At 37.7% G+C, this 20,858-nt stretch overlaps 1 protein-coding gene and 1 long non-coding RNA gene across 3 annotated transcripts in view; one reads left to right on the top strand and one right to left on the bottom strand.

Moving 5' to 3' along the window:
- The window catches only part of PDE4C (phosphodiesterase 4C), a 44,494-nt gene extending 35,686 nt beyond the window's left edge, over nt 1-8,808 (top strand). Inside the window, 3 exon segments of the mRNA XM_032238863.1 lie at nt 6,736-6,858; nt 7,577-7,759; nt 8,124-8,808. Of these exon segments, the coding sequence (XP_032094754.1) occupies nt 6,736-6,858; nt 7,577-7,759; nt 8,124-8,663 (846 nt within the window). The 3' untranslated portion in view covers nt 8,664-8,808.
- LOC116523723 lies at nt 352-20,844 on the bottom strand. Of its 2 annotated transcripts, none has more exons than XR_004257101.1 (4): nt 20,774-20,844; nt 6,580-6,670; nt 811-883; nt 352-565 (listed from the first exon to the last, which is right to left on the bottom strand). It is a non-coding gene; the product is annotated as an uncharacterized LOC116523723 (long non-coding RNA). The 2 variants fall into 2 exon arrangements; XR_004257102.1 differs by lacking the exon at nt 20,774-20,844 and adding an exon at nt 19,148-19,185.
- Nucleotides 20,845-20,858: the final 14 nt, after the last annotated feature.

The following is a 20,858-nucleotide window of genomic DNA, read 5'->3' as shown; positions in this document are numbered from 1 at the left end:
GTTGAAAGCTGTTTCAAGGAGGTTGTTGTTTAAGAATAAATTAATCACATACCGGTAGTTAAGGAATTAGGATGAGATTTTACTATTTTAAAAGCTTGGCAGACCTGTTTGAAAGAAAAGTTCCTTTATCTCTTGGGAAGTTTACATTTTTCCTAAGTTTACATTCTTCTCTTAGGAAGTTTCTGTTGTGCCATTTCCAATCCCCTGAAAAATAGTTGCTTGGCTTCGGTCAAATATAATGGAAATTCAGAGTACATTGTGGCTTCATCATTTGTGGGGGTGAACTTATTCAGAGTTGCAATTTTGTACTTAGAGGACATTCTAACCCTCATCAGGATTTAGGCAAGAAGATGAAAATCTAATGATCATTTTTATTCTTTGGGCTCTAATTAGAAAAAAAGCAATTTATCATTAATAGGGACTGGTGAATGAAACCCAAATACAACTAAAACTGTTAAACAAAGATGTCTATCAAACGCTCCAGATGATGTCCATGAACATGCGATTGAAACCCCATTCCATTTCTACATTTGTCATTTGCAGCATAGTCACCATCTTGGCTTTTCTAAAGAATATGAGGGAAATGAAGTGAAATGAAAAAATATGTTGTGTGCATCTAAAACTAAAAATCCACCCAAACAGCTGCTTTAACATGCATTCCATTGTGAGTTGGCACAAATGTATGGTGGCATAAATTGCTTTGTCACAAAAGTTAATCTCTATTTACTCTAGGAACAAGCAGTCTGTTCTGATAATTTTAAAATGGGACAAATTAAAGAGATCAAATGGTTGCACAGTTTCCATTCCTACCTGCTAAGTGGGAAGAATAATGGCCCATTTTTCTCCAGAATATTGGGATGAGTTTTATGTACAGGTAGTCCTCCTTAACAATTGGGAACAGAAAGTCTGTTGTTAAGTAACATGGTTATAAATTGATAAAAACACATGACTGCATTGCTGTCCCAGTTGTCATTGTTGAATTAGGACTGTGAGGGTCATTAAGCAAGGACCTCATGTGACTGCAACTTGCAACTTCCTGCCAGCTTCCATGTTGATTTTGCTTGTTTGGAAACTGGCAGGGCGGGTTACAAACTGCAACCATGTGACCATGGGACACAGTGACAATCAGAAGTGTGGGCCAATTATCTGAAATGCAATCATATGACTGATGGGACACTGTGACCATCATAACTTTGAGGATCTGTTGTAGGTACCATTTGTTTAACACCTTTGTAACCATTGTAACTTCAAACAAACACTGTACGAATGTTCATTAAACAAGGCCCACCTGTTTTCAATTTTGATGCCACCTACCTCCATTAGTGTTTAAGTGACAGTAGCTATGAATCAATTATTTAGTACTTCACCTGAGCTAACATTGAAAATAAAATAAATACTCCTGGCCACCTTTGTTGATCTTTGCAATAAACCTACTGCTACCAACTCTTCCTCTATTCCCCATATTTAAAGAGTTTTCTTTGTTTAAAGAAAGGTCTAGTGATACAATAAGGAACCTCCAAAAGACCTGATGTGTGCTTTGATAAATGCCAGATTGCCAGTGCTCACAAACTGAGGGTGGGGGGGTAGCAAGCCAAGAGCAATCAGATTCTGAGGGTGCCATGGTCACTGGCGAAATGCTAGAAATTGTATGCAGCAGGGCTTAGGTTGAGAGAAGATGGTAAGCATCCCTGTAACACTGAATCAACTAACTACAAAGTGAAGTGGGTTCAGCTGTGGGCTGAGATAAACTGAAGATAATGTGGGAGATCTCCTTAAAAATGGCTAACTGGGCATCTTCAAGCCACCATTAGAAGGCTGTTGGATGAGTCCTATGAAAATTAAATTGAATTGATTACTTTATTTGGCCAAGTGTGATTAGACACACAAGGAATTTGCCTCTTGTCCAGAAGTTCCCAGGATACAGACAAAGTAACAGAATAATGACCATCATCATCATCATACCAACAAGAGGGAAGTAAAGAAAATAATAAGATAATAAGGATAAATAATAATACTACAGCCATACTACATGAGTAAATATACATAGACATTAAACAGCACTGTGAGAATTAGATATTCAGCAGTGATAACTGAATGATAGAAAAAATGATGGCAGAATGATGGAAAAAGAAGAAAGGTTTAAAAGATCTGAATGAAGGAAGTAGGATCTGGTGCAGAGCTGAGGAATACATGAAGGAAAATGAATGTGCATATTTGATTATGAATGAAAAGATTAAAATGTAGTATGTCAGTATGAATTGGTGTCATCTAGTGGTGGTGGATGCATATGAAAATAAGTATCCATGTGTTGGTGACAGTTCATGTTACACTCTTCCAAATAGTAATAACATCAAACCCAGGGATTAGCGTTGGGGGAAAATGTGCAGTACTAAGAAAGTATGTAATCCAGATGTAAATTATTCTAACATCTAACATGAGTGGGTGGATGGGAACAAGATGCCAGGGTACAGAAAGAAGTGATAAAGCCTTTCAGAAGTTCAAGAATTAATAATAACAGTAATTATTTGGAGATTAGCTACTTAGAAAAAGACTTGGTTGTTTGAATGTGTGGTTTAAGCATAAGTCTATCCATAGATCTATATGGCTAAGGATTCAATCTAAATCTAAAAATGTGATTGATTTGAGAGTTTACAAAGCAAAATCAAGAGAATTAGTGAAGATGATGAAAGATTCTGAATGTGATGCAGATCATTTTTGTAGAAAGGTTAAAAGTGGATCTTGGAATAGTGAAATTGGAGTGAAAGAATAACTAAAGGAAATGTCAGAGGCTGCATAAAATAACATTAAAAGATAGATTACACAAAAAGAATGGCAAGTGTATGTAAGAAACAGTGAGAAATGCTTGGAATAGAGTGAAAAGAATTATATTACAGAGTTCCACAGAAGTGTGTGCAGTTAAACTAATTGGAAGTAAAAAAAAAAAGGAATTTAGTGAAATGATTGAGTGAAAGAGGCAGTGAGTGAGAAAAAATACATACCAGAGGATGACTGCTGCAAAAAATAAGTACAAGGAAAAAATATATAATATGTTCTGACAGGAAAAAGATGGTTTATATAATACAGTCAGAGAACAAAGAATGGTTAAGATTAAAAGCGGCAGAGAAAAAGTGATATTAGTGATAATAAAAATGGTTTTAGAAGTAGAAGCAAGCTAAACAAGGAACTTTCAGCAGAGTAAAAGGAATTAACCATAAAAGTAATGAAATTATTGGGAAAGAACCTGAAGTGAAATTGAAATTGCAATATAACAAATGCAATAACTTTTAAGGTCTATGGGGAAATTGATGAAATGGAAGTTTTATATGGAGTGAGAATATGGAGAAATAGTGAGATTGCAGGTGTAGAGGGTACAAGTGAAGATGTTAAAAGGTAAACCTGGTTTGTTTAAAGAATGCCTAAGCAACTTTTTGACATGTGCAAAGACTATATCTGCATTTGAAATGTATTTGAAATGTACTGTATATACTCAAGTATAAGCCTAGTTTTTCAGCCCACTTTTTGGGCTGAAAAAAGCCGCCTCGGCTTATACTCGAGTCAGTGAAAAATTTGCCCAAAATGGAGGAGAAAAAGGGGCGGGGCCATGCCCGCTGGGTGACACTCGTGAATGGCCCAGTGCCCCTGTGAGTTTCCCCTCCCTCTGTGTCAGTTTGCCGCGCAGCGCGCACCGCACCATCCCCCCTCCTCACGTTCTAATGTAATGCAGGGCTGTCTTACGATTCCCCTTCCTCCCCCTCCTGCCGCTCTGCAACGATGTCTCACCTCCTCCTTATTATGGCAAGCAGCCACATAGCGATGTCCCACCTCCTCTGGTACAGTGATCCAATGATAGGAATCACTGTGCCGTGTGTCATAGGAGGCGGGACATCGCTCCCGCGGCTGCACGGGACATCATCATCACAGCGGGACATCAGCATCATGAGGTGAGTGAAGTATTTCATTGAATACACCACTAGTTTACTGTTTTTCTTTGAAATAAATATTCAAAAACATTATTGGTATCTATTTTTATTTTTGAAATTTACCGGTAGCTGCTGCATTTCCCACCCTAGGCTTATACTCGAGTCAATAACTTTTCCAGTTTTTTTGTGGTAAAATTAGGTGCCTCGGCTTATATTCGGGTCGGCCTATACTCGAGTATATACGGTATTTGAAATTTGGAAAAATACCATTATTGTTTCCCTATAGACGGGGAAAGTAGCAAAAATAAATGCCAAAATTGCGCGGAGTTAAGTTTTTTAAGTTGCCTCAAAAGATTTTTGGCAGAATTCTGATTTAAAAGGGTATGAGGTAGGGTGAGAAAAACTTGAGAAGTATACTGTGTCAAGAAGGGAAGGCAATCAGATTTCGGCTCTTCTGCAGGTCATTGGGAAACAAAGCTTATTTGGTTAGGAGAATAGGTCTGAATTAGATAATATTTTGCGTGAATAAGAGCATGAAAGTTGCTGAATACAACAACAGCAGCACACGAATAGTCCTTGTTTAATGACAGTAATTGGGAATTTCCCTTTGCTAAGTAATGCCGTCATAAAGCATGATGACACATGACTCACTCAGCAAAGGAAATTCCAACAGCCTCCATTGCTGTTGTTAAGCGAGGATTGTGGGTCATTATGTGAGGGCTTCTAATAAGCAAAATCAATGAGGTAGCCAGCAAGTCGCAAGTGAGGCTGGATGAGTGCCATGGAGTGTGGCCAGGTGACAGATGGAGTGCTGTGGTGCCACATGAGTGTGGCCAGGCAGGGGGATGCTGCGGTGTGAACACAGCTGGATGGGCGGGCATGCGCTATGGAGTCTGGGTGGCAGGCAAGTGATACAGAGTATGAGTTCCCTGAAATCTCTGTAGCAGGCTCCTCATGAGAAAAAATGGCAGAAGCAACTTCCCAGAGTGACTTGGGATTTCTTGCTGTCTTCCCCATTGACTTTACTTGTGGGAAAGTCTCAAGTGGTGATTGCATGACCACAGGATGCTGCAAGGCAATTGTCAAGCACCCAAACCACAATCATGTGACCACAGGGTTGCTGCAACAGTTGGAATTTCAAGGACTGGTTATAAGTACCATTTTTCAGTACCATAACAACTTCAAACATTCACTGAGCGAGTGGTTGTTAGCCCAAGGAGTATCTGTATGTTTACAGTACAGCATTTATGAAAACATATAGAATGCTTAGCAAATGACACAACACTGAATAGAGTTATATTAGGATATAAAGTATGCTTTTCCTTTGACTGTGTAATGTATTTATTAACAACTGCTTAAAGATTGTTAATGGGTGATGTTAGAGCAATGTTGTTTGTGAGTATGTGTCAGCGTTCCAAATATCATCCAAAATTAGATCAGAGTTCAAGGCAGAGCTTTCCTCAAAGTTCCAATTTATTAAGAGAGACATGTTGGTACATCTGTGGAAAACCCAAATCTGAAAGCTTCCTGGGTTTCACACCCAGTTGAAAGTTCATCCTCTTTCCCCACACCCACAAGTCCATCCCATGATCTAATCTTCCACTGCCATGCTGGCATTTCCACCCATCTAGTTCGGGTCAGGTGCAGAGGTGCGGAGACAAAGAATGACCTTGAGCTTCTAGAAAGGAATGTTTTATTTTGACAACACATTCTAAAATTCTATTCCTTACTATTTCCCCTCCCAATTATCCCCTAATGAACTGGAATAGTAAAAGAATAGAGAGTGTGGCAGGCCAAAGATCCTAAAAGGAATATGACTGCAGGCCTGACAGTATGATTATACAAGTATTTCTATATGAGGGTGATGCTATGTTGTTGGTTAATAATCTGAATGATTTGCAGTGTATGTTAGACTGTATGATGTAACAAGGAATATAATTCTGAAAATCTGAATATGGATTAAAGAATATTAGTTGTCTTTGACAGAGAATATAGAGGAAATGATTTTAAGTTGCGCTTGTCAGAAGAATAGTAAATTGAATGCAGTGGGAATGAGTATGGATTAAAATGTGTGCTATAAAACAAGAGTAAGTAAGGATTTATATAGGCTAACTGAATGTGGATTAAATACAGAAATGATTGGCCATAATGAAACAAATATTTCAAAGTGGTTTGGTCACAGATGAGGATCAAATCACCAAATGAATACATGAAGAAAGGGTGAATGGATTGAAAGGAAGGGTGACACTGAGAAAATCATGGTTGGATGCAATTGATGAGAACATGAAAAAGAGCAATGAAAAGTTTAAAAATAAAATGGATATGAGGGAAGTGAAAAAGACATGTAAGAATGGAAAAGGTATAATAATGATGTAAGCTTTAGCAAGGCTTTTTTACGCCTCTTTAAGAATTCTTTAAATTCTTGGACTTCCTCCTATTTTTTATTACTTTTCTTACTCTGTGTAACATTGCTTTACTAGGATTGGGGTGTTTGAATGCATGAATAAATGCCTGCAGACATAAGAAAACTCTCCCCCACTCCCGAAAATATAATAGCAGTAGACTTATATACCGCTTCATAGGCCTTTCAGGCCTCTCTAAGCGGTTTACAGAGAGTCAGCATATTGCCCCCAACAATCTGGGTCCTCATTTTACCCACCTCGGAAGGATGGAAGGCTGTGTTAATTTTTTCTTGTTTCCAAACTGGTACTTTTTTTTCTCAAGTGACTCTTGTGTCTTCTTTCTGTATTCTTGAAAATGGGGAGAGGAAGACAGAAAAATAATTTTTGTATTTTTGGTGGGGGGTTATAAACAGGTGCTGGCAACAGATATGTCAAAACATATGAATCTTCTGGCTGATCTGAAGACAATGGTAGAGACCAAGAAAGTGACAAGCTTGGGAGTCCTGCTTTTGGATAACTACTCCGATCGCATTCAGGTAAGGCACTAAGGAGCAGGGATAAAATGGAGAAGAGCACATTTCAGAGATGTGAATCCCAAGCTCAATTCATACTTAAATAGAGTTAGACCTGAGCTCGAGATTTTGTGGCTAGTTATTAAAACCATGAAAGTCAAATGATAGTTCTGTCGAGGTCCTCTTGTTCAGAACTTAATGTTATTAAGTTCAAAGAGCACTTTAAGCGAGTGTATAAAAGATGTGAATCAACTTAAAATATATTTTTGAATATATTTTTATTATTTTTACATTTAAAACAATGCAGTACTGCGAAGTCGAAGTGACCATACATTCACATTATATATAGCTAGTCTCAACCATTAACTATTAGCCTACTTAATACATTGTCTATCCTTCTGTCCAATCACAATATATACAGTTTGTCCCAGTCTTGTCACCTTGTCTTATACCAATCATAAAATCTGTTCCAGATTTCAAAATATTCTGATTCCCCTTTATTTTTAACTTAAAATATATTTTTAATATCTGAGTTTGTTGCTAAGAAAAATAATAGACAAGAGTCAGAGAAATGAATGAAGCACATACATACACTTAATTATGAAATATTATTAATAAAATTGAAGTTCTGTAACGTATTAATTGTGAAGATAAGACTTCCAATGATATTTCCTCTTTGCTATGTTGATTTGTGATGTAGTTCTACTGTAAATGTTATGTAATTGTTTTATCTTCTCCACAGGTTTTGCAGAATATTGTACACTGTGCAGATCTCAGCAACCCCACAAAACCACTAGAGGTCTATCGCCAGTGGACGGACCGAATCATGATAGAATTCTTCCACCAAGGAGATCGTGAGCGGGAGAAGGGCATGGAGATTAGCCCAATGTGTGATAAACACAATGCCTCCATAGAAAAGTCTCAGGTGACACTGCTAGTAAAGTTCAGGTTATAGATGGCATGGGGATGACAGCTGTTTAACTGTGGGTGGGTTTTTTGAATTTTCATGCTAAAGTGATATAAAATACAAAGCTAAACACAAATGCATGAAAAAGCTATGTATATCAACATAGACATCAATAATTTTAAAAATCTCTTGAATGGAAGTGAGAAGGCGAAAAGCAAACATTCACAGTCAGAGCATTTTGAGCTAGGAAACTTTTGCTTGTATACCTCTGGTTTTTGCAACTGTAGAATTGGAACTGGAGGAGGAATTCGATACAGACTTATAAATAATAGGGCAACAAAATTAGCATATTTAACATTCTGTGTTATTTTTCTTCTGCCAGGTGGGATTCATTGATTATATTGCTCATCCGCTTTGGGAAACCTGGGCTGATTTAGTTCATCCTGATGCTCAGGACATTCTGGATACTTTAGAAGACAACCGAGAATGGTATCAGAGCATGATTCCTCACAGTCCTTCACCTCCCCCAGATGCATCAGATTTAGAGAAAAGTGGAGGAGACAAATTCAATTTTCAGCTTACTTTAGAAGAAGAAGATGGAGAAGAATCAGATATTGAACCAGAGATTGAGAGCCCTTTGGAAGAGGATAATAGTGAATCCAAAACCTTGGGGACAACCGATGATTCAGAATCTGCAAACGAGCCATTGCCTTCTCCAACAGACAAATTGGGCAGCCCCCACAGAAACGTCCTAATCAAACAAAAGGGTGCACTGAACTTTGACAACCAAAGAACACTTTTACAGACGGACAGTGGTTCCATAGCAGACCCAGCTGAGTTAGCAAGAAGAGAGAGCCTGACTGATGCACAATCATGTCTTGACATGGAAGGAAATATCACCTTTTTGCCTCTTGGGACGTAGTGAAGGGAAGGCCAGATGATGATTACATTCTGGCAGGGCCAGAAGGGGATCACCCCAAATCTTGCTGCCAGCAACCTATGATTTCACTCCCCATTGTAAGGGAGTGTTACTATTAACATTTTCTTCCTCAAAGAAATCTGTAGCTTGAACCACATTATTTGCCCAGGTGGCGAAATATCAGAGATCAGACTATACGTGTCATGTCTTCCTTCCAGTGTTGCTACTCAGCATCTGAGTTGTACCTGGCAAATGGAAAAATTCTTCCTGCTGGACTTGTCACTATCACTAATTTCTTATTTTGGTTTCGACTTGGAAACAGTCTGCATCTTGTTTTAAGAAAGCCCAGGTGGAAATACAGCTTTTAGTTCAGTGTAATGTTTTGCCTGAAGATAAACACAGGTTCAGTCTCTGACATCTTTAGTCTTCTTTTTTAAGAGGTTCTAGGCTTTGGGGGGGAGGGATTTGGACTGTGATCCTGGAAAACATTTTCAAATTAGAGCAGACAGTACTTGGTTGGACAAATGGTCGGACTTTTTGTAGTCCTACACTTTCCAATCATGCAAATTTAATTTGAGGAAAGGTTCTGTATGAACCTGCTGAAAATCAGGATAATATAGTGGGCTTGATGGACCAATGATTTGACCCAGCAAAAAAGGGAATCTTAAAATGACATGCTACTGCAGAAAAAGGGGAATTGTGCAGATAAATATTATATTTGCTTTTCTCAAGTGTAATAAAACCAGCATCCTGGGAAGTGTGATGGGATGCTATCAAGAGATACAAAATTCATCCTGCTGGATGCATTTGGCATCAAATTCCTGACACTCAAACAAGAAGGCCTTCTTTCACACTGCATGTTGCCTCAGTCTGGTAGCTGCATTGAAAATCGCCTCCTTTATGTTAATCTCTTAGATACCTTTTCTCCCACATGAAAATATTTATAGAAAGTGATAAGCCAATTTCTGCAATATTCAGAAGCCCTATAGAAAAGGGACTACAGATTTTGTTTTATTTTTCCAGTAAGGTGGGGAAATCCTATTGTTTTAAATTATGTTTCTTTTGTGACATGTATTTATCCATAGCAGCTGTAAAGAGTAAATAATTCATATTTTCTTTTTTTTTAAAGGAGGAAAGTATTGTGATACAGAAATAGGTAGTCAGTATTTTAAAAAAAAATTAATTAATCTTCCCAGCAATTTCTAATATAAATCGACTATAGTAAGTGGCAGAACTGCTTGCTATACAAGGGTAATTGGAAGTTTTGCTAATTTTCAAATTAATGGGGGGGGGGGCAGACTTGAACTTGATAAATTGTTTCTTCTGACATTTTAATCACTTTGACTTTTTCCTGTGAAATGTCCCAATTTGTTGGGGCTACGGAGTGTGTGTAGCTTCTTTGCCCCTTTCTCCTAAAAGGAATGGGAGAAGCTATCCCAAGTGATGTGTTCATATTAGACTACTCATAAAAGTTTTGTGTGATATGTACACTATTTATTTTGGATCTGTTGATCATTAACATTTTGCTGAAGGAAAAGCCCTTTTATTTTTAAAAGGCATGTTAACTTTCTTTTCTAAATGCATAGAATTGTTTTGTTTTAATAAGCTGGTTTTCTGCCATTAGGGGAGAAGCAATTTATGTCAAATTGTGAAAAAATATGGATTTAAACATTTACTCCCTATTTTCAGTATTCAAAGAAATCTATTATTTTGTTTTTTTCCTGAGTTATCTGGATCTTCACTCCATGTATTTTGCAGTTCACAAAAGAAGATTATTGCAACACTGAATTTGCTCAAATCAAGTTAGAGATCCATGCATTAAAGGATCTGTCCTATTCCAGAAAACACTAGATAGTACTCTATCCATTGATTTTTCCCCTAGAAGGCTTAATCTGCTGATTTGAAGAGATAGATGCATTTTGTTCTTTTACTGTACTGTTTTGGATAAATAATGCAGTTCTATGGAGTCTCAAAAAGAGACAGGGTTGGTTGAAATAGGGGAATCATTAGCCAATGCAAATAGCAGATAAAACTTATGAATAGACAAATGAGATTTAAAGGTTCATTTGTAAAATTTTGGTGAGGCCAGATTATGATTTAAGGAGTTTAAACTGCTAAATGATTATAAAGCTAAGGTGGTATTTCCATCTACTATATTTATGTATTAGAAATCTAGGGAGGGTGCAAATGGGGATGATTCTATGCACCAAAATGATATTGTGTCTCATCTTTTTTTCCCCATATACAGTACCTCTTATGAAAGGCTGGTTTTGCATTACTACTGGGAAGGCTACCACTTTTAATTTATTTTCAGCAAGTATTTTTTTGTTCTTTTTTTAAAAAAAAACTTTTGTAGCTTTATGCTTAATAATATTTTGATGTGTAATAACCTCACCAATGGTTGGTTCAGGCAAATTTTATTGATAGCAATTGGTTTAACTGTGATTTGCACTCAAAAATGCTGCATTATGTGTGTGCAAATGTATAAATATATATATATGTTGAATGTTTGTTTGTATACACATGTATTTCACAATGCACTTTGAGTTTGCTGAGCTGCCACTGGGGCCTGGCCCTACAAATTGAGTTACTGTTTCTTTGTGAAATAAGTATTGTAACCACCGAGAACATATTGACATTTTTATCTGATTGTCTGGTTTTCTTTACCCCATTAAGTGTTTTCTGGCAACACCTTTTCTTTATATTGTATTTACATGTTAAAATGAAATGTTTGGCTTTTTAAATTGTACTATAAATCTCCAGAGCTTGAAACAAAATCCCAGTTCTAAAGAAATCATAGCAACACAGCATTTGTTAGTAGGAATAATAACTACAGGAGAGAAGAGATACTGCCATAGGAGTTTAGAATGTGGAAATTGTGGATGAGATGTGAACGGAGTTAATCCAAGATAGAAAGATAAATCTGAGCAAAGAAATTAGAGGAGAGAGAGAAAGATTATATGGTGATGCTTGATCAAAGTTTAGGCAAAAAAAGCAAAAAGATATGATAAGAACTTAACCCAACTGATTCAGGAAAATTAGAATCATTTAGAACTGTAAGGACATAATGCTCTCCTGTTTGTAAACAATATTTTATAACATCATAAGGAATTATTTTCAAAGGGTAGAGGATTGAGTGTTATGGCATGTAAAATTTTCAAAGTAACTGATGCAAAATTGTGTGAAGCTCTGGAAAAACAATAATGACTGCTTATTTCCCATAAGCCAGGTCCTTTTTTCCTCCTAGCAAATCTATCACTGACAAGCCTAACTCCCAAATAATGTAAATATTTAATCCCAAAGCATAAAGCTTATCTCTCATCTGTGCTTGCCTGTCTCTTGTATGTCCCTCAGTGCTCTTGATTTATACACACACATCGTACATGTACATCTGCCTAGTTTCACAAAATACACTTGCCTTCTTGGGGGCTGATTATGACAGTGATCCACCAACTACATTTCATTTCAGGTCCTATTTGTTTCTTTCACAGATTACATGGTGGAATTATAAGGGAATACCGTATAATTAAATGGCCAAGCAAGACTCGAATCAAAACTTTGATATCGGATTTTGGAAGATATTGTAAATAAGATTTAGCAAAGCCCACAGAACACAAACACACCATGAAGTTAGATGGGGATGATACACTTGCCTTTATTTAGACCCACAGATGCACTCAAAACTCTACAAAACACTTTTCTGCCATATTTTTTCTTTAAGCAGATATTATGGAGGCGAAAGAAAAAGAAAAAATGTGAAAGAACAGAATCATGGCAGTGGATTTACAATCACTTTAGTGATTATTTAATTTTGGAATGCATTTGAGCTTGCAGAAGGTCTTTCAGCATATACTGTAACAAGGTGGATCTCTTCCTTGTTTCCTGTATTTTGCTAACATTGCAATCTGTGTGCCCCATAACTAGTTTGGGAACCATACAACAAGTATGTTTGAGGTGTTCCCACTCTTTTTTTTTTAAAGTGATATCAAAGAGTCTCAAAAAAATTCACTTCAGCAACATTCAGAAGTTTTAAAATGGTGTTATGTTGCCATCTAATGGTCACACACAGTCTTGGGCATGCAATTGACTTTCTATATCTTAGGAGATACTATACACTTTCTGCATGTATCTCTCACTATGATCCAACCATCCCACTGTGGTTAGGAATAATTTGGTTTTATTATACGTGGTGATTTATGAGGCAGATGAGCTAAATCTATTAAAGCTCAGGACATATTTATGGAATTTTGCAGAGTAATGAATGAAAGTTCTAGCAAGATAACTGTTGGATCAGGTGAATGGATGAGGCAGACTCAGGCTTCAAAGTTTTCTAATGATATTCTTCATAACAAAACATAAACATGATAGAAGGGAAATGTTGATCCTAGCCTTCTGTATCTAGATGCTCAAAACATTTTTTTTTGTAAATTACTTAATGGAAAAATTGACAGTTACAGTATTTTACTGAAGCAGCAGCACTACAGATACCATACAACATGGATGGGCTGGGTTTTATTAGGAGCCCTGGTGTGCAGTGGTTAGAATGCAGTATTGCAGGTTAACTCTGCCCACAATCTGGAGTTCGATCCTGAAGGGGTTCAAGATTACTCAGCCCTTCATCCTTCCGAGGTCAAAAAAATGGAGATCCAGATTGTTGGGGAAAATATGCTGACATTGTAAACTGTCCATGGAATGCTGTAAAGCACTATGGAGTGGTATATATGTCTAAGTGCTATTTATATTTGTTTGTTTTTTTCTCACTTTCCTGGCCATGATTGTCTTGGCCCATTTTCACAACAGCAGAAAAATGTGCTAGCATTTTCAAATACTTTTCTCATACTATATGCATTTTATACACATTTGTTACTGTGAGCATGTTAGTAAATAATTTAGTAAATAAAATACATCGGTCTATGCCTTTTTTCATTAACATGTGTTTTACTGTTCACTTCACTTTGTAATATATACATTTTATGCATATTTTTGAGTGGTGAATTACATCACCAATTCAGACCCAAAAAAAAACACCACATCTAATTTGCATACATATTCAACAGGTGTAAGTTTATATAAAAGTTCAGATTAGATAAATCTCTCCTAATCCTAAAACTTAACTGACTTCTCATTTCATATTGAACCTCCAATAATGATAACAATTCAAACATTTTTATTGCCGCTATAATTCTTGCCCTATTGCTAATTTTTTTTTTGGTGTAGATTGATGCAGTGATTAAGGCATCAGGTTAGAAACCAGCCAGGGGACTATGAGTCCAAGTTCTGCCTTGGGAACAAAACAAGTAAGATGACCTATCTCAGACCTTGGAAGGAGACAATGGCAAACCATTTCTGAAATTTGGCAAGAAAATTGCAGAGATGTGCCCAGGCAATCACTAGGAATCAAAACTGATTTGAAAGGACGGACACACACAGACAGACACGTAAAATGTAACTCCTTGCTACTTACTATCTACTGGCTACTGCAATCTGGATAATGTAATGCAGCCCTGTTGTATGGTAATAGCTTTAAATATCAATAATTTTATCACTGATCTCCAGTGAAGAATCATTGTTTATGACTGAAGTGTTATCAGCACTGATTTTCAAAAGGACTGTTTATCCTGTTTTAAAGGCCACATAGTGTATGTCAAGTAAATAAAAAATGCTGACATATATTCAGCTTCTAATATAGCAAACCTATAATCTAATATCAGAAAGCAGTCTAAAATGTTTTCCCTTCAGTTTAAATAGCATATTTTCCAAGGGGTAAAATGCAATTAAAAAAAGAAAGAAATGGCTAACTCCTACATTTTTATGATCCCCAGCCCTTCCCTGCAAACAGTCAACTTGAGGTAAATCGCAAACTTGTGTTTTACAGCTATGAAATCTATACAACCCACACTAAAGTTATTTTGTTATTCTGTTGCTGAATATTTTAACCTTTGGCAAACATAGTAATAAGCAGATATATGTAAGCTTGCTTTTATCTTTCACCTTAAAAATCTCAATTGTAATAACACTTTATACACAAAGCTACTGAATAATCTATAATAATTATATTATATGAAATTAATACAGGAAGTCTTCGACTTATAACCACAACTGAGCCCAAAATTTCTATGTGAGACATTTGTTCAATGGGTTTTGCTCCATTTTAAGACTTTTCTTGCCACGTTAAGTGAACCACTGCAGTTGTTAAGTTTGTAACTTGGTTGTTAAGTGAATGTGGTTCTCCTTGTCAGATGGTCGCAAAGGTTGATCACATGACCCTAGGTTACAACAACCACCATAAACATGAATTACCTCCACTAGACCGATTAGATCCCACAGATTAGGCCTCCTCCGAATTCCATCCACTGGCCAGTGTCGACTGGCGACTACCCGGAAGAGAGCCTTCTCTGTGGCTGCTCCAACCCTTTGGAACGAACTCCCCGTGGAGATTCGAACCCTCACCACCCTCCAGGCCTTCCGCAAAGCCATTAAAACCTGGCTGTTCCGACAGGCCTGGGGCTAAAGAGCTGTTGCCCCGTCTCGAATGGTATGACTGTTGTGTGTTTTAAATTGTGTATTGTCATGTTTGTTTTTTATTTTTGTCTGTACCCCCCCCCTTCCCAGATTTGATTTGTCAGCCGCCCTGAGTCCCCTTTGGGGGAAAAGGGCGGCATATAAATATAATAAATGAATGAATGAATGAATGAATGAATGAATGAATGAACAAGCTACCAAGCATCCACATTGTGAACATGTAACCATAAGGATGCTGCAACAGTCATAAAAGAATGGTCATAAGTCCCTTTTTTTCAGTGCCATTGTAACTTCAAATGGTCACTAAGTGAATGGTTGTAAGGACTTCCAGGTATTAATAACAAGTTGCTGTTTTTTTGTTCCAGAAAATTCACAATTATTAATATGCTCAAAACTTACAAAGCAAGCTATGGCAGCAAATAGGGCTGTGAATATTCATGTCTTGCTTCATAGAACCAGCTGCTCACTAGAATTTTTGTGTGTTTTGTGGATCTTGGTCATGTTTTCGAGATGAAGATGTGAGGTAATAATATCAGGAACTTTCTCATGTTTTATTTGTGTATTCCCAGGAGCTATATACTTATTGTGCACAATGTATTTTTTTTAAAATATATTTTATTCATTTTTCACATTCCATTTGCAATCACTTATATACAGGGTATTTACTATAAGAAAAGAAAAAAAAAAGGAGATAAAACGAACAAAAAAAGGAAACACAACTCATCATTCGCAACCCCACCTAACCCTTCCATCCTCCATACACCCCATCTACCCCCTCCAACTTTCCTTTCTCCCTCTAACCCTCCCCTCCTACTTCCCTTTCCCCTCAAGCCTTCCTTCTCCCCTTACTCCCCACACACCCTCCTTACATTCCCCTTACTCCTTCCTTACTCCTCCCTCTTCTTTCCCTCTACCTCCCTCCTTGGTGTATGCCTTTATTCGAGTGTTGTTTGATCTGATAAAAGTAAAATGAACCAAGGAAAAAAAAAATAAAAGAAAAAAAAGAACCACCGTATATAAATACATTCTTGTTCTTATTAAGACTATGTTAACACCCCCCCCACCCCCCACCCCCACAAATCCCCATCCCTAATCCTCCCGACTTCCCAGGGCCCACACCTGGCACTGCCTTCTGTCTAAAGTATCTTGTATACATATGGATTAAAAAATAAAAGTAATATGTCAAAAGAAAGAAAAACAGAAAAAAAGAAGAGAGAAAAGAAAAGAGAAAAGAAAAAAAGAAAGAAAAAGAAACCACTCTTTGTGTTGATCTCAGCCCCCCATCTTTATCTATGCTTAAATAGTATAAATCATTCTATCTATATTTTATTCTCGTCTCTTACTTCTTTGCTATTTACCCCAACCTTCTGTAGACTCTCCCGTTCCTCTTCCTAAACCTTATGATCCCTTCCGATAAAATTTAAGCAACGTGGTTCATGCCACATATTCAAATTACTTTGCAGAAGAGTAATCAAGCATTCCCTTCTAGTAAAATTTAAACAGCGTAAATGATCTTTCTTAACCTCCTTTTCAAACAGTAATTCAAAATAATCTAGCCAAGCTTCCCCTTCTTAGTAAAATTAAGCAGCGTAGATCAAATATTACTTTACACAGAAATCAACTTCTATCTTAAGATAATTCCAACCGACTTTCTCTTCTAATAGGATTTAAATAACGTAGTTCATTCCACATGCATTTTACCCTCATCCCTTACTTGTCTGATATTTACCACTATCAAATTTATGCTAACATTTGTTTAAAATCTAACTCAAAGCAATTTCAACCAACTTTCCCTTCTATTAAAAGTTAAATAGCATGGATCATTCCACATATTCAAATAATACTTTTAGCAAGAGTCAGTTAACCTTCTGTTTTAAAATAGTCCCTTCTAACAAAGTTTAAACAACATAAATCATTCCACATTCTTTTTACACCTATCTTAAGATAATCCCAACCGGCTTTCTGTTCTAATAAGCTTTAAACAACGTAAATCATTCCACATATATTTTACCCTCATCCCTTGCTTGTCTAATGTTTACCACTATCAAATTTATGCTAACGTTAATTTAAAATCTAGCTCAAAGTAGTTTCACCCAGCTTTCCCTTCTGATAAGAATTAGTCCGCTTTTTCTACCGGAGAGAGGTCTCAAACCCCCATTCAGTCCTTAACTTTGGCGAATATTTTGAAATGTCTAAATTCTCGATCTCCGTTTTTCTGCTTCTCCGAGGGAGGAAAGGCTACCCCCTCCATCTTGCAGCCACATGGCCTGCCGCTTGCCTTCTTCCGCTTGTCTCTCCTCTCTTCCAAGTGAGTCAGGAAGTCCCGCCTTCAAAGTCCTACAGTAGAAATCTTGAGCCTCCGAAACAGAGTTAAGACGAAATCTTTGATTCTCAAATGTAACCGTGATGCCGGCAGGGGCCTCCCATCTGTATCGAATCTGTTGACTCCTAAGCTCTTTAGTTAAAAAGGTGTAGTCCCTTCTTGCTTTCAACATCTGGAAAGGTATATCTTTGAAGACAATCAGGTCCTGGTCATCAACTCGGAGACTGTTGTTATGAAACTTTTGCACAATCGCGTTTCTAGATTCTTTTGTAGAGAAATGTATAATTATGTCCCTCGGGAGCTGTCGCTGTTCCACTATCAATGAGTTCTGGCGATAGATTTTCCGAATCTGCCAATCAAAATTAAGTCCCGGGCTTCCCACCGCATGGCTGAAGGCTTCAGCAAAGGTCTGTTTCAGATTCTCTTGCTCCTTTTCACGGAATCCTCTGACTCTTATTGCAAATGCCTTCCTATTAAAATTTATCATCATAAGCTGTTGTTCAGTGTCTCTAATTTTTTGTTGTAAAATTTGAATATTGGTAGTCAAATTAAAATTAGCCTTCTCCAAACTTTCCAATTTGTTCTCTATTTCAGCAGAATAATCTGACAGGGCAGACACGGCTGCAAACGTATTCGCCTTCATTTGATTAACTTTAGACTTTAAATCATCATATAGTTCCAATACAAATTCCTTAATTTCTTGTTTAAAATCATTAAACATTTTAAAGAAATATTCCTGTGTTAAAAGTTCTCCAGTAGAAGGCATAGGAGACAAAGGCTGTGGTTCCAGTAAAAATTCTTTAAATTCTTTAGACACATTTGTAGCAAGGCGCTTCTTTGACCTGGGTGCCATAATAAATAAACAAGTAAGCAGCGCTTTGCTCCCCTCTGTTTCCAAAGAAGAAGAGTTTATTTTGTTAAGGAGCGGTCTGCAAGAAGGTAAAACCGGCTACGTATATCCACTATCAATCATCCACGGAGAGAAATCGCCATTTTGAAATCCATTTAGACAAAGAAGTCTCTAAGACAAATGGTGCTGGTATTTAAGATAGTAATAAAAACATAAATCTCACAGGGGTGGGACCCGCCCGTATCAATTCTAGCTTGAAAAAAACTTTGTTTTGTCCTGGGGGGGGGCTAGCCTGTCTGGGGCTGCCAAAAAAAAAGGCAGCTGAGAAGAACTGGCTGGAGATAAAAGCTCCGCTCCGGCTGGATCTAATCTCTATCCACAGCCAAAAAAAGAAAAAGGCTGTGGCTTACGAATAGACCCTAGCCTACAGAGCTACTCCCTGCCCCTTTCTTAGCCAAAAAGGGGTGCTATCTATGATCTTATTTAGATATACAGACCAGATCTCTGAGGAGCTCGGTGGAGCCCTCCTCGGCAACAGGCCACGCCCCCAGGAAGTCTCCGTGCACAACGTATTTTTACTGAGCGCAGATAATAAAGTGGGTTGTGTTTTTTTTGCTTTATGCAAGGGAAAATATAAATAAGTAAATAAAATAAGCACAGGTAGTCCTTGACTTATGACCACAATTGAGCCCAAAATTTCCATTGGTAATTGAGACATTTGATTAGTTTTGCTCCATTTGGGGGGCTTTCTTGCCACAGTTGTTGAATCACTGCAGTTGATATGTTACTAACCTGGTTGTTAAGTGAATCTGGCTTCCCCTTTGACTTTCCTTGCCAGAATGTTGCAAAAGGTGATCGCATGACCTTAGGAACACAGCAACGGTCATAAGTATGAACCATTGCCAAGCATCTGAATTTTAATCACACGATCGTGGGGAGGCTGTAAAACAATTGTAAACTGTGAAAAAAATGGTCACCGGTCACTCTTTTCCGGGCCACTGTAATTTTGAACTGTCACTAAATGAACTAAGGAAATATCCGAAAGGTGATTTTTCAAGAGGCAACTTGAACAGCTCAGGTATGAGCTGAAGAGGCTTCTTGGATGTGTGGGAAGTTATCATCCAGCCCTCTCCCAGAAAAACGAAATATCCTAGGAAATATTGAAAAGGCAGAATATTTCTCTGGATATGAAAAGAAAGAAACATGTTTTAAAAGACAGAATAGCTGCCTGTAGCTTCCTGCCCATCCCCACTGTTAATGGGCCATTAAGAAGGCCCTTTTACATAATAAAGACTTCTCCACTGCAGCCCCAGGGGGGGTGGGAGTAAAGGCATGATAATATTGGCCCTTTACTCAACTGATCACATGGCATCTGAGAACTCATCCATATCTGGATTCAAAACACAGCCTAGAGAGTAGCCGCTGCATGGCCACATGGGAGTCTGACAACCAATCGGAATACATTTCTTACACAGGAACAGGAAACAGAGAGGTGGGACTGAACAGTTTATAAAAAGCCTAGCAAGCCCCTTCCTCAGCCCTTCTCTTCTTCTCCACCAACATTGAAGCATGTGATCACCTTTTCTGTTCAGGGCTCAAGCCATGTGGTCCTGTCCACCAATAAACCATCTTTCCAAGCAGCCTCCATGTCTCCAGTGTCTTTTTCCCCACTTGGAGCCGAACCCAGAAGGACATTTCTTTCATCAGATGAGAAGCGAAATGTCTTCAAAATAAAAAAACCAGAAAGCCCAGTTGCCTCTTGAAGAAAAGCACCTTTGGGGACAACCATGACTTGTGGATGGATGACTGAAAATCTCCATAGGCAAACTAAGGAAATAAATTCTCCTCGGGATCACCAGGTAGCGCCTTTAAAAAAATATATATTCGCAAACATTTTGGAAAGACAATGCCATGTCAGGACAACAATTACAAATAAAGCAAAGCCAAGGAAAAGTTGATAGTAAACACACATTCTAATAACAATAAAAATAATATAGTAATAGCAATTATAGTAGTATGACCAAAAAATCTTTTAACTAAATTTCTTCTTACATTAGCCCAGGGGTGTCCAAACTTTGGAACTTTAAGACTTGTGGACTTCAACTCCCAGAGTTCCCCAGCCAGCCATGCTGGCTGGGGAACTTTGGGAGTTGAAGTCCACAAGTCTTAAAAGTTCCAAAGTTTGGACACTCCTGCATTAGCCTATTTACAATTTTTCTTTTATTATACCTATTGGTTGATACATCTGTATTTCCCATTCGTCAACTTATTTTCTCCTTCTAAAGGGAAAGCGAGGCAAAATAAAGGCGGGATCTATAGTTCGGTGAGAGAGAGAGCGAGAGAGAGAAAAGGAAACCTCAAAGGCTTTAGCAACGCTTACTCAGAAGTCCGTGAGGTTAAAAAAAAAAAAAAGATTACCGCCTAATCAACCACCGACGTGTCGCCAATCCCTGAGACGTCAACGCCTCGGGCCCGCCCGCAAGGAAAACCAGACGGGGGGGGG

This window comes from Thamnophis elegans, chromosome 1, assembly GCF_009769535.1.
Source record: "Thamnophis elegans isolate rThaEle1 chromosome 1, rThaEle1.pri, whole genome shotgun sequence".
Lineage (NCBI taxonomy): Eukaryota > Metazoa > Chordata > Lepidosauria > Squamata > Colubridae > Thamnophis > Thamnophis elegans.
The sequence above is the reverse complement of the archived record's forward strand: the minus strand, read 5'-3'. Positions and strand labels throughout refer to the sequence as shown.